At 42.5% G+C, this 18,398-nt stretch overlaps 2 protein-coding genes across 8 annotated transcripts in view; both read left to right on the forward strand.

The window, feature by feature from the left end:
* Nucleotides 1-18,398, forward strand: part of LOC109867196 (protein-methionine sulfoxide oxidase mical3a) — a 104,888-nt gene that overhangs the window by 40,144 nt on the left and 46,346 nt on the right. For 6 of the 7 annotated variants that reach the window (XM_031801303.1, XM_031801302.1, XM_031801304.1 and 3 more), the window contains exons 12-17: nucleotides 1,527-1,674; nucleotides 8,221-8,423; nucleotides 8,657-8,775; nucleotides 8,926-8,997; nucleotides 9,123-9,305; nucleotides 12,577-12,693. In XM_031801303.1, the coding sequence (XP_031657163.1) occupies nucleotides 1,527-1,674; nucleotides 8,221-8,423; nucleotides 8,657-8,775; nucleotides 8,926-8,997; nucleotides 9,123-9,305; nucleotides 12,577-12,693 (842 nt within the window). The remainder of the gene's footprint in view (nucleotides 1-1,526; nucleotides 1,675-8,220; nucleotides 8,424-8,656; nucleotides 8,776-8,925; nucleotides 8,998-9,122; nucleotides 9,306-12,576; nucleotides 12,694-18,398) is intronic. The other variant, XM_031801308.1, reaches the window with a different exon arrangement.
* On the forward strand, nucleotides 12,716-18,037 carry LOC116356289 (uncharacterized). The gene is made up of 6 exons (XM_031801320.1): nucleotides 12,716-13,081; nucleotides 14,451-14,555; nucleotides 15,656-15,766; nucleotides 16,004-16,102; nucleotides 16,963-17,073; nucleotides 17,374-18,037. The coding sequence occupies exons 1-6, from the start codon at nucleotides 12,953-12,955 to the stop codon at nucleotides 17,488-17,490; spliced, it is 672 nt and encodes a 223-aa protein (XP_031657180.1). The 5' UTR covers nucleotides 12,716-12,952; the 3' UTR covers nucleotides 17,491-18,037.

Raw genomic sequence — 18,398 nt, forward strand, 5'->3', positions numbered from 1 at the left:
ACGTGTCCCCCTGCTTAAGCCAGTACATGTCCAGGCCCGTCTGAAGTTTGCTAGAGAGCATTTGGATGGTCCAGAAGAAGATTGGGAGAATGTCATATGGTCAGATGAAACCAAAATATAACTTTTTGGTAAAAACTCAACTCGTCGTGTTTGGAGGACAAAGAATGCTGAGTTGCATCCAAAGAACACCATACCTACTGTGAAGCATGGGGGTGGAAACATCATGCTTTGGGGCTGTTTTTCTGCAAAGGGACCAGGACGACTGATCCGTGTATAGGAATGAATGAGGGCCATATATCGTGAGATTTTGAGTGAAAACCTCCTTCCAGCAGCAAGGGCATTGAAGAAGAAACGTGGCTGGGTCTTTCAGCATGACAATGATCCCAAACACACCGCCCGGGCAACGAAAGAGTGGCTTCGTAAGAATCATTTCAAGGTCCTGGAGTGACCTAGCCAGTCTCCAGATCTCAACCCCATAGAAAATCTTTGGAGGGAGTTGAAAGTCTGTGTTGCCCAGCAACAGCCCCAAAACATCACTGCTCTAGAGGAGATCTGCATGGAGGAATGGGCCAAAATACCAGCAACAGTGTGTGAAGACTTACAGAAAACGTTTGACCTCTGTCATTGCCAACAAGGGGTATATAACAAAGTATTGAGAAACTTTTGTTATTGACCAAATACTTATTTTCCACCAGAATTTGCAAATAAATTAATAAAAATCCTACAATGGGCCTCCCGGGTAGCGCAGTGGTTAAGGGCGCTGTACTGCAGCGCCAGCTGTGCCATCCGAGACTCTGGATTCGCGCCGAGGCTCTGTCGTAACCGGCCGCGACCGGGAAGTCCGTGGAGCGACGCACAATTGGCCTAGCGTCGTCCGGGTTAGGGAGGGTTTGGCAGGTAGGGATGTCCTTGTCTCATCGCGCACCAGCGACTCCTGTGGCGGGCTGGGTGCAGTGCGCGCTAACCAAGGTTGCCAGGTGCACGGTGTTTCCTCCGACACATTGGTGCGGCTGGCTTCCCAGGTTGGATGCGCGCTGTGTAAAGAAGCAGTGCGGCTTGGTTGGGTTGTGTATCGGAGGACGTATGACTTTCAACCTTCGTCTCTCCCAAGCCCGTATGGGAGTTATAGCGATGAGACAAGATAGTAGCTACTAAAAACAATTGGATACCATGAAATTGGGGAGAAAAAGGGGTAAAATTCACCCCAAAAAAATCCTACAATGTGATTTTCTGGATTTTTTTTCTCATTTTGTCTGTCATAGTTGAAGTATACCTATGATGAAAATTACAGGCCTCATCTTTTTAAGTGGGAGAACTTGCACAATTGGTGGCTGACTAAATACTTTTTTGCCCCACTGTATAAAGTGGTTAAAACGGTACCTAAACATTATTGAAGTGACCAGTGTTCAATGACTGTATGAACACTCCAAAGAGCAAAACTTCTGACTGTTTGGTCTAAAACATCCTAAGCCCTGGTCCCAAACATGTTATCATCCACTAGTCACTTATTGCTTTTCCTTTCCCAGAGTCCATCGCTCGCTCCAGCAAGCTGCTGAACTGGTGTCAGAGACAGACAGAGGGCTACAGGAAAGTCAGTGTGACCGACCTCACCATGTCCTGGAAGAGTGGCATGGCCCTGTGTTCCCTCATCCACCGCTACAGACCTGACCTCATGTGAGTCGTGTATATACAGTGCATTCGGAAATAATTCAGAATTCAGACGTTACAGCCTTATTCACAATACCCCATGATGCCAAAGCAAAACAATCACATTTACATACAGTGCCTTGCAAAAGTATTCACCCCCCTTGGCGTGTTTCCTAATTTGTTGCATTACAACCTGTAATTTAAATGGATTTTTATTTGGATTTCATGTTCCAAATTGGTGAAAAAAAATCAACAAAAAAAACAGAGAAGTGGTGTGTGCATATGTATTCACCCTTTGCTATGAAGCCCCTAATTAAGATCTGGTGCAGCCAATTTCCTTCAGAAGTCACATAACTAGTTAAGTCCACCTGTGTGCAATCTAGGTGTATATACTTCTGTACTGAAAGGTCCCAGAGTCTGCAACACAACACAACTAAGCAAGGGGCACCATGAAGACCAAACAGCTCTCCAAGCAGGTCAGGGACAAATATGTGGAGAAATACAGATCACTATAGGGTTGTAAAAAAATATCTGAAACTTTGAACATATTATAAAAAAATGAAAAGAATATGGCACCACAACAAACCTGCCACCAAGAGAGGGCCTCTCACCAAAACTCACGGACCAGGCAAGGAGGGCATTAATCAGAGAGGCAACAAAGAGACCAAAGATAACCCTGAAGGAGCTGCAACGCTCCACAGCGGAGATTGGAGTATCTGTCGATAGGACCACTTTAAGCCGTACACTCCACAGAGATGGGCTTTACAGAAGTGTGGCCAGAAAAAAAACATTGCTTAAAGAAAAAAATACGCAAAGACGTTTGTTGTTCGCCAAAAGGCATGTGGGAGACTCCCCAAACATATGGACGAAGGTACTCTGGTCAGATGAGACTAAAATTTAGCTTTTTGGCCATCAAGGAAAACGCTATGACTGGTGCAAACCCAACACCTCTCATTACTCTGAAAGACCATCCCTACAGTGATGCATGGTGGTGGCAGCATCATGCTGTGGGTACGTTTTTCATCGGCAGGGACTGGAAACTGGTCAGAATTGAAGGAATGATGGATGGCGCTAAATACAGGGAAATTCTTGAGGGAAACCTGTTTCAGTCTTCCAGAGATTTGAGACTGGGATGGAGGTTCACCTTCCAGCAGGACAATAACCTTAAGCATACTGCTAAAGCGACACTTGAGTAGTTTAAGGGGAAACATTTAAATGCCTTGGAATGGCCTAGTAAAAGTCCAGACCTCAATCCAATTGAGAATCTGTGGTATGACTTAAAGATTGCTATACACCAGCGGAATCCATCCAACTTGAAGGAGCTGGAGAAGTTTACCTTGAAGACTGGGCAAAAATCCCAGTGGCTAGATGTGCCAAGCTATTAGAGACATACCCCAAGAGTCTTGCAGCTGTAATTGTTGCAGAAGGTGGCTCTACAAACTATTGACTTTGGGGGGTGAATAGTTCCGCACGCTCAAGTTTAGTTTGTTTGTCTTATTTCTTGTTTGTTTCACAATCAAATTATTTAGCATCTTCAAAGTGGTAGGAATGTTGTGTAAATCAAATGATACAAACCCCCCAAAAATCTATTTTAATTCCAGGTTGTTAGGCAATAAAATAGGAAAAATGCCAAGGGGGGTGAATACTTTTGCAAGCCATTGTAAGTATTCAGACCCTCTACTCAGTTCTTTATTGAAGCACCTTTTGCAGCGATTACAGCATTGAGTCTTCTTGGGTATGAAGCGACAAGCTTGGCATACCTGTTTGTTGGGAGTTTCTCCCATTCTTCTCATGCTCGGTCAGATTGGATAGGGAGTGTCGCTGCACAGCTATTTTCCGGTTTCTTTAGAGATGTTGGTTCGGGTTCAAGTCCGGCCTCTGGCTGGGCCACTCAATGACATTGACAATTGTCCCGAAGCCACTCCTGTTTCGTCTTGACTGTTTGCGGACAGTTGATTTCCTGTTGGAAGGTGAACATTTGGAACATTCTGAGGTCCCGAAAAAAAAGTTCTCTATGCACAAAAATGCATAAACTAATTCTGATTGGCTGGGGCTTGCTCCTCAGTAGGTGGCCCTGGCTGCCAAGTGGGTTGGCCTATGCCCTCCAAAGCCCAATCATGGCTGCACCCCTGCCCAGTCATCTGAAATCCATAGGTTAGTGCCTTTTGTATTTATTTCAATTGACTGATTTCCTTTTATGTACTGTAGCTCAGTAAAATCTCTGAAATTGTTGCATGTTTCATCTATATTTTTGTCCAGTATACTGTACCAGTAAAACTTTGAACACCTCATTCAAGGGTTTTTCTTAATTTTGACTGTTTTCTACATTGTAGAATAATAGTGAAAACATTCAACTATGAAATAACACATATGAAATGTACTACAAATGTAAATAATTTTGTATATTTTAGATACTTCAAAGTAGTCACCCTTTTGCCTTGATGACAGCTTTTCCTTCCAACTCCATCTCAATTGGTTTGAGGTCGGGTGATTGTGGAGGCAGGTTGTCTGATGCAGCACTCCATCAATCTCCTTCTTGGACAAATAGCCCTTACACAGCCAGGAGATTTGTTAGGTCATTGTTCTGTTAAAAACAAATGATAGTCCCACTAAGCGCAAACTAGATGGGATGGTGTATTACTGCAGAATTCTGTGGTAGCCATGCTGGTTAAGTGTGCCTTGAATTATAGATAAATCACAGATAGTATCACAAGTATAGCATCCCCACACCATCACAACTCCTCCTCCATGCTTCACGGTGGGAACTACACATGCAGAGATCATCCGTTCACCTATTCTGCGTCTCACAAAGATTTTACCGTTATTTAACTAGGCAAGTCAGTTAAGAACAAATTCTTATTTTCAATGACGGCCTATGAACAGTGGGTTAACTGCCTGTTCAGGGGCAGAACGACAGATTTGTACCTTGTCAGCTTGGGGATTTGAACTTGCAATCTTCCGGTTACTAGTCCAACGCTCTAACCACTAGGCTACCCTGCCGCCCCGATACGGCGGTTGGAACCAAAAATATCACATTTGGACTCATCAGACAAAAGGACAGATTTCCGCCGGTCTAATGTCAATAGCTCGTGTTTCTTGGCCCAAGCAAGTCTCTTCTTATTGGTGTCCTTTATTGGTGGTTTCTTTGCAGCAGTTCGACCGTGGCCTGATTCACTCAGTTTCCTCGGAACAGTCTGTGAAGCATTTATTTGGGCTGCAATCTGAGGTGCAGTTAACTGTAATTAACTTATCCTCTGCAGCAACGGTAACTCTGGGTCTTCCTTTCCTTAGTCGGTCCTCATGAGGGCCAGTTTCATCATAGCGCTTGATGGTTTTTGCGACTGCACATGAAGAAACTTTCAAAATTCTTGATATTTTCCAGATTCACTGACCTTCATGTCTCATGTCTTAAAGTAATGGACTGTCATTTCTCTTTGCTTTTTTGAGCTGTTCTTGCCATAATATGGACGTGGTCTTTTACCATATAGGGCTATCTTCTGTATACCACCACTAACTTCGCATAACACAACTGATTGGCTCAAATTATTACACATTAACTTTGAACAATGCACACCTGTTAATTGAAATGCATTCCAGGTGACTACCTCATGAAACTGGTTGAGAGAATGCCAAGAGTGTGCAAAGCTGTCATCAAAGCAAAGGGTGTCTACTTTGAAGAATCTCAAATATAAAATCTATTTTGATTTAACACTTTTTTTGGTTACTTCATGATTGGATATGTGTTATTTCATTGTTTTGATGTCTTCACTATAATGTAGAAAATAGTAAAAAATTAAGAACAACCCTGGAATGAGTAGGTGTGTTCAAACTTTTAACTGGTTCTGTATATCTGGATTTCTCCTGTAGAAATGCTTACAGGTTAGGTTTACTTGTAAATCAACCCTGGGTCCTACATTAGGTAAAAGCTCAGAGTCAAATTGCCTGTAGCTTCAGGGAAAAGTATGTATGGTACCCCTACTACACACACACACACACAGCAGAGACACACAGCAGAGACACACACATTGCCTAACGAGGGGAGAGATTAAGTTGTTACCCTCTGCTGGCTACACAGCGATTAGCATTATAACCCTGACTGACGTCTACCAAGTAGTTCTCTTCTGCCCTGCTGCCTTTCATTGTCCAGATGACTGGGGCAGGGGTGTGAAAAGGCTGCATGGATGGGAAATATGCATTAAGGGCAGTGCACAGACGGCTCCAATTAGTTCACATTTTAATTGAATTTATTTTGGGTAACAGACATATACCACAAAATGTACAATGTGGACCCAGAGGATATCACTTGGAATTATTAATTAAAACACTGGTTTCCAAAGTGGTCTTCGATGGTAAAAATAATAATAATACATATAATGATTAAAAGACAAGACCAAATTACAAACAACCATAAATACATTCATTTATATTGACATGCTAAAAAGTGGTACTTTTCACTGCACTTTTCCCTAACCTTAAAAATCAACCATATTCATTTCACATTAAAACAATTTATTCATTGCACATCATACCTACAGTACAGTATCATTCAAATAAATCCACTTGACCAGCGGACAGGGGCACAAGGGGCAGTGGAGTGGTTTCTCTTAAGACAACTTTGTCCAAATGAAAACCTTTGCCTGCTTTTTAAAGCTATTTCTACTTTTTCTTTGCTTGACCTCCAAGGGAAGGTTATTCCATAGACAAATGCCTGTATAGAAACATGTGCTCCTCACAGTACTGTTTACTCATGGGATTTTACAAGACATAACACTACTGTAGCTCTGGTATTGTAACTGTGTTGGTTAAAGACCATATCAATGTTGTTTTTCATATAACCTGGGGCACGATCATTTAAGGTGTCATACATATGATTAGAGTTGGTCCACTCTGGACTCCAAAGGCAACAAGCCCACCTCCCGGGAACTGTACCCCTATGTGGGTCCTAGGGGGCACATTTAGCTGATAACATTAACATTATTTTGCATGACCTGCATTCTCTTTTTCATCTTTTTTGATAGCCCACTATACCAAGCAGTGCAGGCATAACCAAAATGACACTGAATCAAGGCTGAGACGAGCAGTTTCTTAACTTTGATGTTAAAATATCTAGTGTTACTATATTAAAATATCAATTTGTTTGCCATTTTTGAAAGAACTTTAGCAGCAATCAGGTCTCTAGAAAGGGATTGCTCTAGGGACACACACTGATAAATTACACTTGTTTTAGATTCAATCTCCTTGCCTGCACAGTTGACCTTTTATCTTGTCAAACCTAAGCAATCTACATTCTGTTCTAAACTAAATTGATTCAGTTGTTCCCAAATGTAGCGACAATTTGTTGTCCGTCAACCAATCTCTAACAAAATGCAATTCCTTACTCAGGGTCTCCTCTGTCAAATTTATTTATAAAGCCCTTCTTACATCAGCTGATATCTCAAAGTGCTGTACAGAAACCCAGCCTAAAACCCCAAACAGCAAGCAATGCAGGTGTAGAAGCACAGTGGCTAGGAAAAACTCCCTAGGAAGAAACCTAGAGAGGAACCAGGCTATGAGGGGTGTCCAGTCCTCTTCTGGCTTTGTAAACTGTATCCTTCCCTGATACCAGTATGGCTGTGTCATCAGAATAAAGCAGGAGTTTGCACTTTAGTGTGTCTAGCATATCATTAACCTGTAAATAAGATAGGCCCTAAAATGTATCCTTGCTGTACTCCACAGGATATTTCTTTAGCCTCTGACAGAACATCACCAACATTACATACTTGTGTTCTGTTGGTCAGATAAGACCTAAACCAATTCACTGCTACATCATTTAGACCCAAACATTTCAGTTTCATCAGGAGAATATCATGGTCCACAGTGTCAAAAGCTTTTGCATGTCTAACATGACCATACCTGTATAGTTCCCCTTCTATTTCAGGCTCACTGTATAGACACATTCCTCTCATATCTCTGACTCATTGCTCTTTAATCCCCTATTACAGAAAAAACACTTTCCGTGGATCGTTATTGACTTTTCGTCCTCTCGTACTCTATTGACGTCTTGTCATCTGTCTCTGCGTTGTGTATTTATCTTCAAAATATTCTTATACTCTGGTCAGAAAGGTGGATAAGGCAAGTATCAGTGGAATGAGCTGTTCTAAAGCCAGATTGGAGTTCATAAATAGGTTTGTGCTCAAGAAGGTATCCCTATTTTCCATTGCAAAACCTTAATGGATACGACCCTGGTGTAATGCCTTACATTTTCTATATTTTCTATTTCCAGGTATCTCACTGACTTCCCGCACTGCTAATAGCATAGTGCTGAAGCTGCAACACTAACCGTACAAGGAAAAGGGTGGCGTGCTAATGTCAACCTCTGCATCCACTGCATTAGAACCTGCTTAGTGTGCTTGTCATGTTTATTTGGAATGCCAAGTGATAACATTCAGTGTTACTGGTTATTTTGACTCCCAGACATGCTGTCTCTCTCTGCCCACGGTGAATTTGACTCCCATTTTGACACCCAGACATTCTGTCTCTCTGTGTCCACCTTGACTTTGACTCCCAGACATTCTGTCTCTCTCTGCCCTACAGTGACTTTGACTCCCTGGACGAACGGGACCAACAGAAAAACAACCAGTTGGGCTTCGACGTGGCCGAGCGGGAGTTTGGAATCTCCCCCTGCATGACGGGCAAGGAGATGTCCCAGGTGTCAGAGCCTGACAAGCTCTCCATGGTCATGTACCTCAGCCAGTTCTACGAGATGTTCAAGGACACAGTTCCCCCTGGGGCCGGCGGTGAGTATGCTAGAAACTCATGCTAGTTTCATGAATATCGTTTTTATTTGGTGGGTGGGGGAGTGTTGAAGGTTGGTTGAAATGTTATACACACTGAGTGATCAGTGATATATATTATGCACCAAACAGACCAGAAACAGGGAGGGACTACCTGAACTCGTCCAATGGGAAATGCTTGTAATTTTCATGACCCTAGTGTAACGCCTTACATTTTGTATATTTTATATTTCCAGATAACCAGAACATGAGCCCTGAGGAGAAGGCTGCGTTGATCAACAGCACTAAGTCTCCCATCTCCTTCCTTAGCAAGCTGGGCCAGAGCATCGCCATATCCCGCAAACGCAACCCCAAGGTTCTCCAATGCATCATTGTCAGCTCAGCAGTCCCTTTCCCTTCAATACTGTTACTGCTGTGTATATCATCATCTTATAATGCTACTGTAGGAGTCCATAGCTGTCTGCCCGAAATAACCAGTGACAACATGTGATTATGTGATCAACAGGACAAGAAGGAGAAGGATGTGGATGGTTTGGGGAAGAGGAGGAAGACTAGCCAGGCTGGCCATTCTGAAGAAGTGCGTAAAACTTTCAAGGGTTAAAAATATAATTCAGGCGTTGAACTCTGCTTTGCAGACGGATAGAAATGTCTCTCAGGTTGAACTCATTCTCTGGTTTCGTACTGTCCATGTGTTTGTAACAGGAGGAGGTTTTGAGGGGTAACCATGATGACAGGCCGTCCAACAGTACTGCTCTAACGGAGAGGAAGATGAAGGAAGAGACAGCAGCTGTAGGGAACCATAACAAAGTCAAGTCCATGGCCACCCAGCTACTCGCCAAGTTTGAGGAGAATGCTCCTGCAGAGTCCAAGGGCCTCAAACGACAGGTATGGAGAGACTCATTATGTCTGGGTGGTGTTGACGATGGGAGAAGGAGTAGTCTTGCTTGCCTGGATGGGGGAAGAGACTAGAGACGGAGTAAACTGTTTTAAACAAGAACTGTTGCTTGAGATTTAGCTTTCCTGGATGATAATGACATGAAGACAGCTTTGTTTGTCTAGACAGTGTTTTGTTTGTCTAGACAGAGTAAATATGTCTAGACAGAGTAACTCTGCAGAAGTTAGATGTAGATCTATTTCATCTCATGGCGTCTAACATGACTCCAAGTCTCGTGATGCTGAGTGTGTAGCAACACTGTACTACTGTATTAATGTGTTGAACTCCAGGGCCTGTATTCATAAAGCTTCAGAGTAGGAGTGCTGCTCTAGGATCATAATGAATGATTAAGTAAAATGCATAAATAAAACTCCATTTAGCAGACACTTTTATCCAAAGCAACTTAGTCATGTGTGGATATATTCTATAAGTATAGGTGGTAAAGGTCGACCGATAATGATTTTAACGGCGATACCGATTATTGGAGGACCTAACAAGCCGATACCGATTAATCTGCCTTTTTTTGTGTGTTTATTTTGTAATAATGACAATTACAACAATACTGAATGAAAACTTATTTTAACTTAATATAATACATAAATAAAATCAATTTAGCCTCAATTTAGTAAATAATGAAACATGTTCGATTTGGTTTAAATAATGCAAAACCAAAGTGTTGGAGAATAAAGTAAAAGTGCAATATGTGCCATGTAAGAAAGCTAACGTTTCAGTTCCTTGCTCAGAACATGAGAACATATGAAAGGTGGTGGTTCCTTTTAACATGAGTCTTCAATATTCCCAGGTAAGAGGTTTTAGGTTGTAGTTATTATAGGAATTATAGGACTATTTCCCTCTATACCATTTGTATTTCATTAACCTTTGACTATTAGATGTTCTTATAGGCACTTTAGTATTGCCAGTGTAACAGTATAGCTTCTGTCCCTCTCCTCGCTCCTCCCTGGGCTCGAACCAGCAACACAACGACAACAGCCACCATCGAAGCAGCGTTACCCATGCAGAGCAAGGGGAACAACTACTAGAAGGCTCAGAGCGAGTGACGTTTGAAACGCTATTGGCACGCGCTAACTAGCTAGCCATTTCACTTCGGTTACTCATCTCGGGAGTTGATAGGCTTGTAATCATAAACAGCGCAATGCTTGACGCACAACGAAGAGCTGCTGGCAAAACGCACAAAAGTGCTGTTTGAACGAATGTTTACACGCCTGCTTCTGCCTACCATCGCTCAGTCAGATACTTAGATACTTGTATGCTCAGTCAGATTATATGCAACGCAGGACACGCTAGATAATATCTAGTAATTTGTATTTTATTTAACCTTTTTAATATCATCAACCATGTGTAGTTAACTAGTGATTATGATTGATTGTTCTTTATAAGATAAGTTTAATGCTAGCTAGCAACTTACCTTGGCTTACTGCATTTGCGTAACAGGCAGTGTCCTTGTGGAGTGCAACGAGAGAGAGGCAGGTCGTTATTGCGTTGGACTAGTTAACTGTACGGTTGCAAGATTGGTTCCCCCGAGCTGACAAGGTGAAAATCTGTCATTCTGCCCCTGAACGAGGCAGTTAACATACCGTTCCTAGGGCGTCATTCAAAATAAGAATGTGTTCTTAACTGACTTGCCTAGTTAAATAAAGTAATTAAAATAAATAGGCAAATCGGCACCCAAAAACAAACACCGATTTCCGATTGTTATGAAAACTTGAAATCGGCCCTAATTAATCGGTTGACCTCTAATAGGTGGTCCTACGATTCGAGCCCACTATCCTGGCATTGCAAGAGCCATGCTCTACCAACTGAGCTACAGAGGACCTGATCTTACATCAGCACTCCTATGCTGAGATGCTTTGTGAATACGGGCCCAGAATGATAGTACTAATGTGGCCCGGGCTTGGCAGGCTTACAGTTGATAGTGATGATAGTGGTGACAATGGGGAGAAATGGGTTTACAGACCCAACTCAAGACCTGATCCTGGGCCAGTCACCCTGAGAGGCAATACTGCAGGCCTGGAGCAGTGTGGGGGCTCTGTGGGCTAGTGGAACACAAGCTACTATTGTTGACATAGAAAGACAACTCACGGGCAGCATTCCCAAGTGGTGCCAAATCTAAAATTCCTGCTCGGGATGTGTGTTTTGCTGTTGTGAAATTTGATACAATCTTTGATACACAAAAGACTCGGTTGATGTAAATTGAATTGGTGACACGTTAGAAGTAGCCTGCCTCAGGTCTAGAGCTTCGAGCAGAATGCTAGAAGCGTTTCTCTCTTGGTCACAGATTTGGACAATCTGATTGGTAAATTGGTAAATCAATGTTGAGTCGTCATCTTTTCTAATCGTATAATAACCAGCTACACATGGCCCATCAAAGAGGCTGTATAGTACACATTGGTTTATAGGCGCTAAGCCCTACTTATGTTGAGTCCCACTGGTGGTAATATTCAATTTGATTCTGCTGCTGCTGTGTTGAATTGGGACTGTGTGTTGCACCAGAATGGCTGAAAGTGGAGTGTGTCTGTGTGGGTGTTTCAAACCACGGGGCTTCACCTTTTCACCACTTCTTTGACCCTCAGCTCTTTGCATGAAATGCTGATAATGTATTTGCCACAGTGTCCATATTATTTTTCTTAAGTCTATAGTAAATTACAAACCTAAGATAGTTCCAGTTTGTACAATAATAATGCATGTCATATTGTCCAGATTAATTTGAGCCAGTTTGTTACAGCAGGAAAATAATCCTCGAGCAACAGGAAATGTAAATTATGTGAATTATAATTAATGGACATGTTTGCAGGGGTTGATAAAATGTTTCATTATGGCATATCAAGTCTGAAATTTAGTGGAAATTACAAACTTTAGAAGCCTTTTTAAAACTTAAATACACAACAAGTTTGCACTTCCTGCTTTCCTTGAAAATTCTCAGTAACATAAGAGTGATCTAATGAACATCCTACATTTGTAGTCACACTACATTACACAGCATGCTATTCTTATGACACACACAATTTACTTTTAGTTTTTGCTCCCAGTTTGTTTTCCAACCAGCATAACTCTGTCTTCTGATGATTCACTTCCCTCTCTATTTTTCTCTTCTTCCTCTCCTCCAATCCTGGATCATGACCTTGACTCATGGTTGGTTGCGCTCACTGTGTCCTGGTCTCTTATTGGCAACTTTGACTGTCACTCATCTTCCACTGGTCAAAGGGGGATTCTCTGCCCAATCTGGATCTTCTTGTGGCACAGCCCCCTCCCCCGTCTCCTGCCCCCCTGGACCCCCCCAGGGAGTCTGTCTGCCTAGCTCTGGTCCCTACATGGAGACAGGTAAAGAGTGGACACTTCACCTCCCTCCCCTAGACCCTTGTCTAACCCCTGGATGTCCCTAACCAACCGTCTCTCTGCTGTGTTTTACAGTAGTATACATGGGGAAAGCTGCTTTGTGTGCAGATTGTTAACTGTTATTCATCCTAGACATAGCATGCTTTATTTTCTGTGGAGTGATGAAACCAGTAGTTCTGTGTGTGTGGTGTCAGAATAACCAGCTGTGTGTGGGTGCTGTTCGTTCCAGACAGTGAGTGACGTGATGTCATGTTCTCTCTTGTCTCATGTGGCGTATCCCTCTCCCTCCCCTGCCATGTTGTCTCAGAAACAAACCCAACAGCAGGAGCAGCTCAGCTTTGGCTATACGACTCTCCCCAACAGAGGGGAGCAGGTATGGCTAGCTGGTCTGACGCTGTAGTAGTCCCTGCCTACTAGTCGGTCTCCCATCTCCAGCTAACCAGTTAACCATGCTATCATAGCTAGTTACTAGCTAGCTAACATCCCCTGCTTTGATAGACAAAGGCTATCACTTCAGCTTAGCTCAGTTAGCTTCATTGTGCTAATCATCAAAGTTTTAGCTTAGTTCGCTTGTGCACTAATCATCAAAGCTGCTTTGTCATTTTTTTGTTTAGTCCTTTTAAAATTAAATATGCTATGTCTAACAGTTTGAGCCCCTAAGTGAAATGGCCAGTTCAGAGCTGTGCTTGATTGACCCATGAAAGCTAATCTGCAGTTGAGCTAATTGGTTGAAAATAGTCTGTCGTGGAAAATATTTTTGGTGGAAATAATTAGCTAACAGACCGTTAACCCATTAACATAAAGACCAGGGCTCTCCAGCCCTGTTCCTGGAGAGCTACCCTCCCGTAGGTGTTCAGTCCAACCCTAATCTACCGCACCACATTCTAATAATTAGCTGGTTGATAAGATGAATCATGTGAGTTATAACCTTCAGGAGGGTAGGTAGGTCTCCAGGAACAGGCTCTCCAATACCACTTTTCTATCTCACACACTCATTTTCACTGATTAGTGTACATGTTTTAGTAGCTCTTCAGACTCATATAAGTAGGGTTGCAAAATGTTTGGAACTTTCAATAAATTCCCTGGTTTTTCAGAAATCCCAGTTGATGACTTCCCGGAATCAGGAGATAATAAGCAGGAGATCAGGATTCCTCTAACCAGGATTTCTAGAAAACTAGTGAATTTATTGAAAGTTCCAAACATTTTGCAACCCTACACATAAGTGTACTCTCGCTCACCACAGTATTTCATACTTTTCTCATCATGCTATTCCTCTCGCTTTTTTCTAATTCACTCACAAGAGTGTCCCAAAAGGTTTTTGTGGCTGTAAAAAATACATTTTAAAAACATTTCTCTCATGCTTGCTTAACTGTAAACTAATTAGTTGGTAAATGTGAAGAAATGTTGTTTATTTGCCTTAATTCTCACATACGTCCAGTGGGTGGCTGTGTGTGATGAAACAGTGTTGGCTTGAGTGTGTAGTGTGGTAGAATGCCAGCGGTAGTTACAGAATGAGTGTGAGGGTGATACTGTAGCAGATTATTGTTTTAGCCTATTGGATGTGAATCATTAGTTAAATTGATATTAATATGTGAATGTTTGTTGACTCACTGGATTCAAAAGTGAATTTGGATGAGGCAATATGATACCTGAAGCGTACAGGTCTGTGTGTGCACGTGTTGAACGGAGGAATTGTGCACGTCAGTGACAAGTGACGGCCTGTCCTCCTCTCCACTCTCAAGCCAAGAAGCAGTACAGAGTCAACCTGTGGCTCACGGAGCTGCCCTAAGAAAACCATTCTGCTCTCCTCCTCTTCCTCCACCTCCTCACTCTATCTTCACTTACAGGTGACCAGTCTAGTCCATACCAGACCAGACACACTCCCCTGTCCTCTGCCTTGTTGATCCTTTATCTAACCTCTATCCTCTCAGGTCTTGTCTTACCTTACGAACAAGCTATCCAGTTGTGCCGTCAAAGTAGAAAGCTAAATGTAGTGACTCTTCTTCCCCTCCCTATATTAACGTCCTAGACGTTAGCATTTTGCTACACTGGAAATAACATCTGCTAACCATGTGTATGTGACAATAACATTTGATTTGAGGGCTTCCAACCTAACTAAAATGAACTGTATCTAGTCTTAGTTTCCGTTCTTCTCGTCAGTGGGTTTCTTGTGTTGTGGCTGACCAGCGTGTAGGTAGGCCTTGTTGCCATACTTTCTGCAGTGAAAGATCTGATGCTGTACATGGCATGCTGTGGTTTGTTTATGATCGGAGAAACATGGCCCTAGCTGTCAGTTTTGAAGTGTCTGGCTGTCCTTCAGCATTGTGATGGAGGAGGAAGTCACCACCCAGGACCAGACCCTTCTGACACACAGGGTAACCATGGTTGAATGGGCCTGTGGTCAGTGCTAACCCTCAGGGAATTAACAACACAGGCATAGTGTGTGTGACTGGGTGGCTCTACGGCTTGTGTGGGATGGAAGGGATTGTTGTGGTCAGAATATGATTGGAACAATCAACAAAGTGTAAGCAGATGACTTACAGTATGTAAGTATACAGTATTTCAAGGCTAGTCTCATATGTTTAGTTTGGGTGCTATTGTTTGATCTCTATTGCCATATCAGTGCTTGCATGCTGACTGATATACAGTATTATATGATATGTGTGCAATTTGTAAATAATAATTTGGTGGGTGCTTATATTTGTCCTATTTGACACATGTACAAGTGTGTGTTAATATACATGTGTGAATTTGAAATGAGTTTTTTTATTTTTTATATCCCAACTCCCCCTGAAAGAGTGGGTTGTCAATAGAGGTCTGTTATTTCATAGCCTGTCTTAAATTCTCAAGCCAACCATACCAGCTAACTGCATCAAACCAGTATTATCATGTTTTGGGACACACAGACTGTAAACACACACAATGCTTACCTTCGTTTAATCTGCAGAAATGGAAACCCGTGCAGCTTGACGAGCCAGAGCCTATTCACATCCCTAGCATTCAGGAGAGGTCTGCGAGATTAGTCGCTAAGTTTAAGGGTAAACCTGAGAAACCAAAGGTGAACACCATGGCATGTTGTGTGAAAAAACAGAGCCGTATATAATCAGTCAATTCATTATCTGGAAGTGATGGGCCTTGTGGATTTATTCATTTTTTTAAATAGTTTGAGTGTCTTTGGTGTTGGTTTACTACTGTACTCTAGCTAAGAGCAAATTCCTCATTGTCATCAATCTCAGTCCTGTTGCCTTTTCTGAACTGTCCTACATTATTTATCTGTCCTCTCCTTCCCCTGGAGCCTAAGAAAAAGCCCTCACGTTTCTTTATAGAACAGTGGCACCGGTCTCACAGCCAGAGCTCAGAGAGCCCCCTCTCCTCCCCTGAAACGCTCAGACAGGTAGCCCCCTCTCCTCCCCTGAAACGCTCAGACAGGTAGCCCCTCTCTGGGGAGAACTACATTAACACATTACCTCATCTCTGCTCCTTGGAAAACTCACTAGATTGATTTTGATAGATTGATTCGATTTTAAATTATATAAGATATACCTACTGCCATCAAGGACAGCTGCATTATAACATTTCTCCTCAGACTGCTACATTTGACGTTTGAGTCATTTAGCAGACACTCTTATCCAGAGAAACTTACAGGAGCAGTTAGGGTTAAGTATCTTGTTCAAGGGGACATCAACTGATGTTTTAACCTAGTCATCTCAAGGATTCGAACCAGAAACCTTTTGGTTACTGGTCCAACGCTCTTAACTGCTAGGCTACTAGTAACCACCCTGTTAACCAGTAACCTCAATAGCTGACCAAAGCTGAATTTGCCCCTGTTTTTCTACTGTGTTTCTACTGCATGGCAAATAGAAATTGGCTTTGCAACAATGCAGCATTTACAAGTACACCATAAATGAGTAGTGACCTCTGCTAATAGTGGATCAGTTATGTCAAGGCACAGCAGTCAGGGCACCCTTGTTAGTATGCATATGATGAACCTGTCAGATGAACCTGTCACATAAAAATCACTTAAACAACTAAAGCAAGCACAAATAGCCAAGCACACAAGGCTAAAACCTCTATCACAATCAATCAGGTTGCTCTCGCAAAAGAGGTTTCTAACCGCCAATGGTCTTTCCTGGATAAATAAATGTTAAATAATATGGCTCTTGTGTGGAGCATGGGATGCTTTGCGCATTGGCTAAATTCTTCCTTACCAGTCCTATTCTGTTCTTTGTAATCTAATAATGTGTTCTTCTGCAGGAGCTAGAGCTTCTGCGCTCTGATGACCAAATGCTCTTACATAGCCTTAGTATACAGGAGAGGGCTGAGCAGCTTGCTGAGCAGTTTCAAAGCAAGCCGACAAAGCCACAGGTGATAAACACCACTCAATAGCCTTGGCCTGGGTTCAAAGTTGAGGACTTTACCAAAAGAACTGACCTGATCTCTGATCTCCTTAGTTACTTTACAAGAGTAACTAAGGACTATAAATAAAACACTGTCATTAATCCTATTGTTTACTCAGTATCTGTCATTCGTGTTATGTAGAATTAGAATATGACCCAGCCAAGGGTTTTCCATATCAGCTTGTCTTGCATCTTTGCCTATTCTCTTTGTTCTCATGCCAAGTCCTCCTGCCTTAATTGTCCTCTCATTTCTTTCTTTCCCCTGGAGCCTAAGAGAAAGCGCTCACGTTTCTTTATAGAACAGTGGCACCTGTCACGCAGCCAGAGCTCAGAGAGCCCCCTCTCCTCCCCTGAAACGCTCCGACAGGTACCCTCTCCCTCCTGAGGAGATCTGCAGTGGGGGCTGACTCTAACACACTCATTGCCTCTGGGAGATGGGCCAAATAACTCACTGCCTGTCCTCTGATATGTGATTGAACTGATTTCCAATGTGTGTCCTAACAAGCATGTGGACAATGCATACAGGAATGCATACTAGTCAACAGCTGTTGCTCCTCATTAAAGTAATGGTGTATAGTCATCGCTGGTGTTGTAATGGTTAAACTCCAAGCACCTTTTCTGTCAGACACTGCATGTGGTGGTGTGGCTCATGGCTTTATTAGTGTTTTAGGGTTCAAGAGTTCTATGCAGGTTTGCACATATTTGAAAACACTAATTCAAAGCAGTTCATTGGATTGGTGAGCCGACACATCTACACGCTTGATCAACCAAACATGGCTTCATTTCCCTCTCATGATATCAGTTATTTTCCAGTGCTCTTTAGTGCCTTACCTATCACATTCCTTTGCATTCTTTGCATGTATTTATTTTTCCTCCATGTCTCTTTCTCTCATCCTACCGTCCTTTCTTTCTTTCTCTGCCGTCGATAGAGATATTTAAAGATGTACACAGGGGGAGTAAGCTTATTGGCTGATCAGATAGCCAATCAGCTTCAACCTCAGGAGGAACCCAAGCCCTTACTTGACGAGAGGGAATTGGTGGAATTGGTGAGTGCCAATGGTGTCGTAGGGCACTAGGCATGTTGTAGACCCAAGAGTGAAGTGACTCCAGCTTGCGAATGCAGCTGTGGTGTTTGGGGATAATGAGTGTAACTAGGACTTCCTGCTAGTTCTAGAGAACGATTTGTAATTGTGTGTTTCTTAGAAACTAACTCTGTGACCAGTGTTCTGTGTGTGTATGTGGAACATTTTGACCGTGTGTTTGTTGTGGTATCCAAAATGTGCTATACTCTCA

The sequence above is a fragment of the Oncorhynchus kisutch genome, linkage group LG22, assembly GCF_002021735.2.
Source record: "Oncorhynchus kisutch isolate 150728-3 linkage group LG22, Okis_V2, whole genome shotgun sequence".
In the NCBI taxonomy this organism is placed as follows: Eukaryota; Metazoa; Chordata; class Actinopteri; order Salmoniformes; family Salmonidae; genus Oncorhynchus; species Oncorhynchus kisutch.

Excerpts from the sequence above, each read along its gene's own strand:
- LOC116356289 (XM_031801320.1), top strand. The coding sequence starts at position 12,953 with ATGTCATGTTCTCTCTTGTCTCATGTGGCGTATCCCTCTCCCTCCCCT. Across the intron at positions 13,082-14,450 it reads TCCCCAACAGAGGGGAGCAG|CCAAGAAGCAGTACAGAGTC; the intron begins GTATGGCTAGCT and ends TCCACTCTCAAG. Across the intron at positions 16,103-16,962 it reads CCCCTGAAACGCTCAGACAG|GAGCTAGAGCTTCTGCGCTC; the intron begins GTAGCCCCCTCT and ends GTTCTTCTGCAG.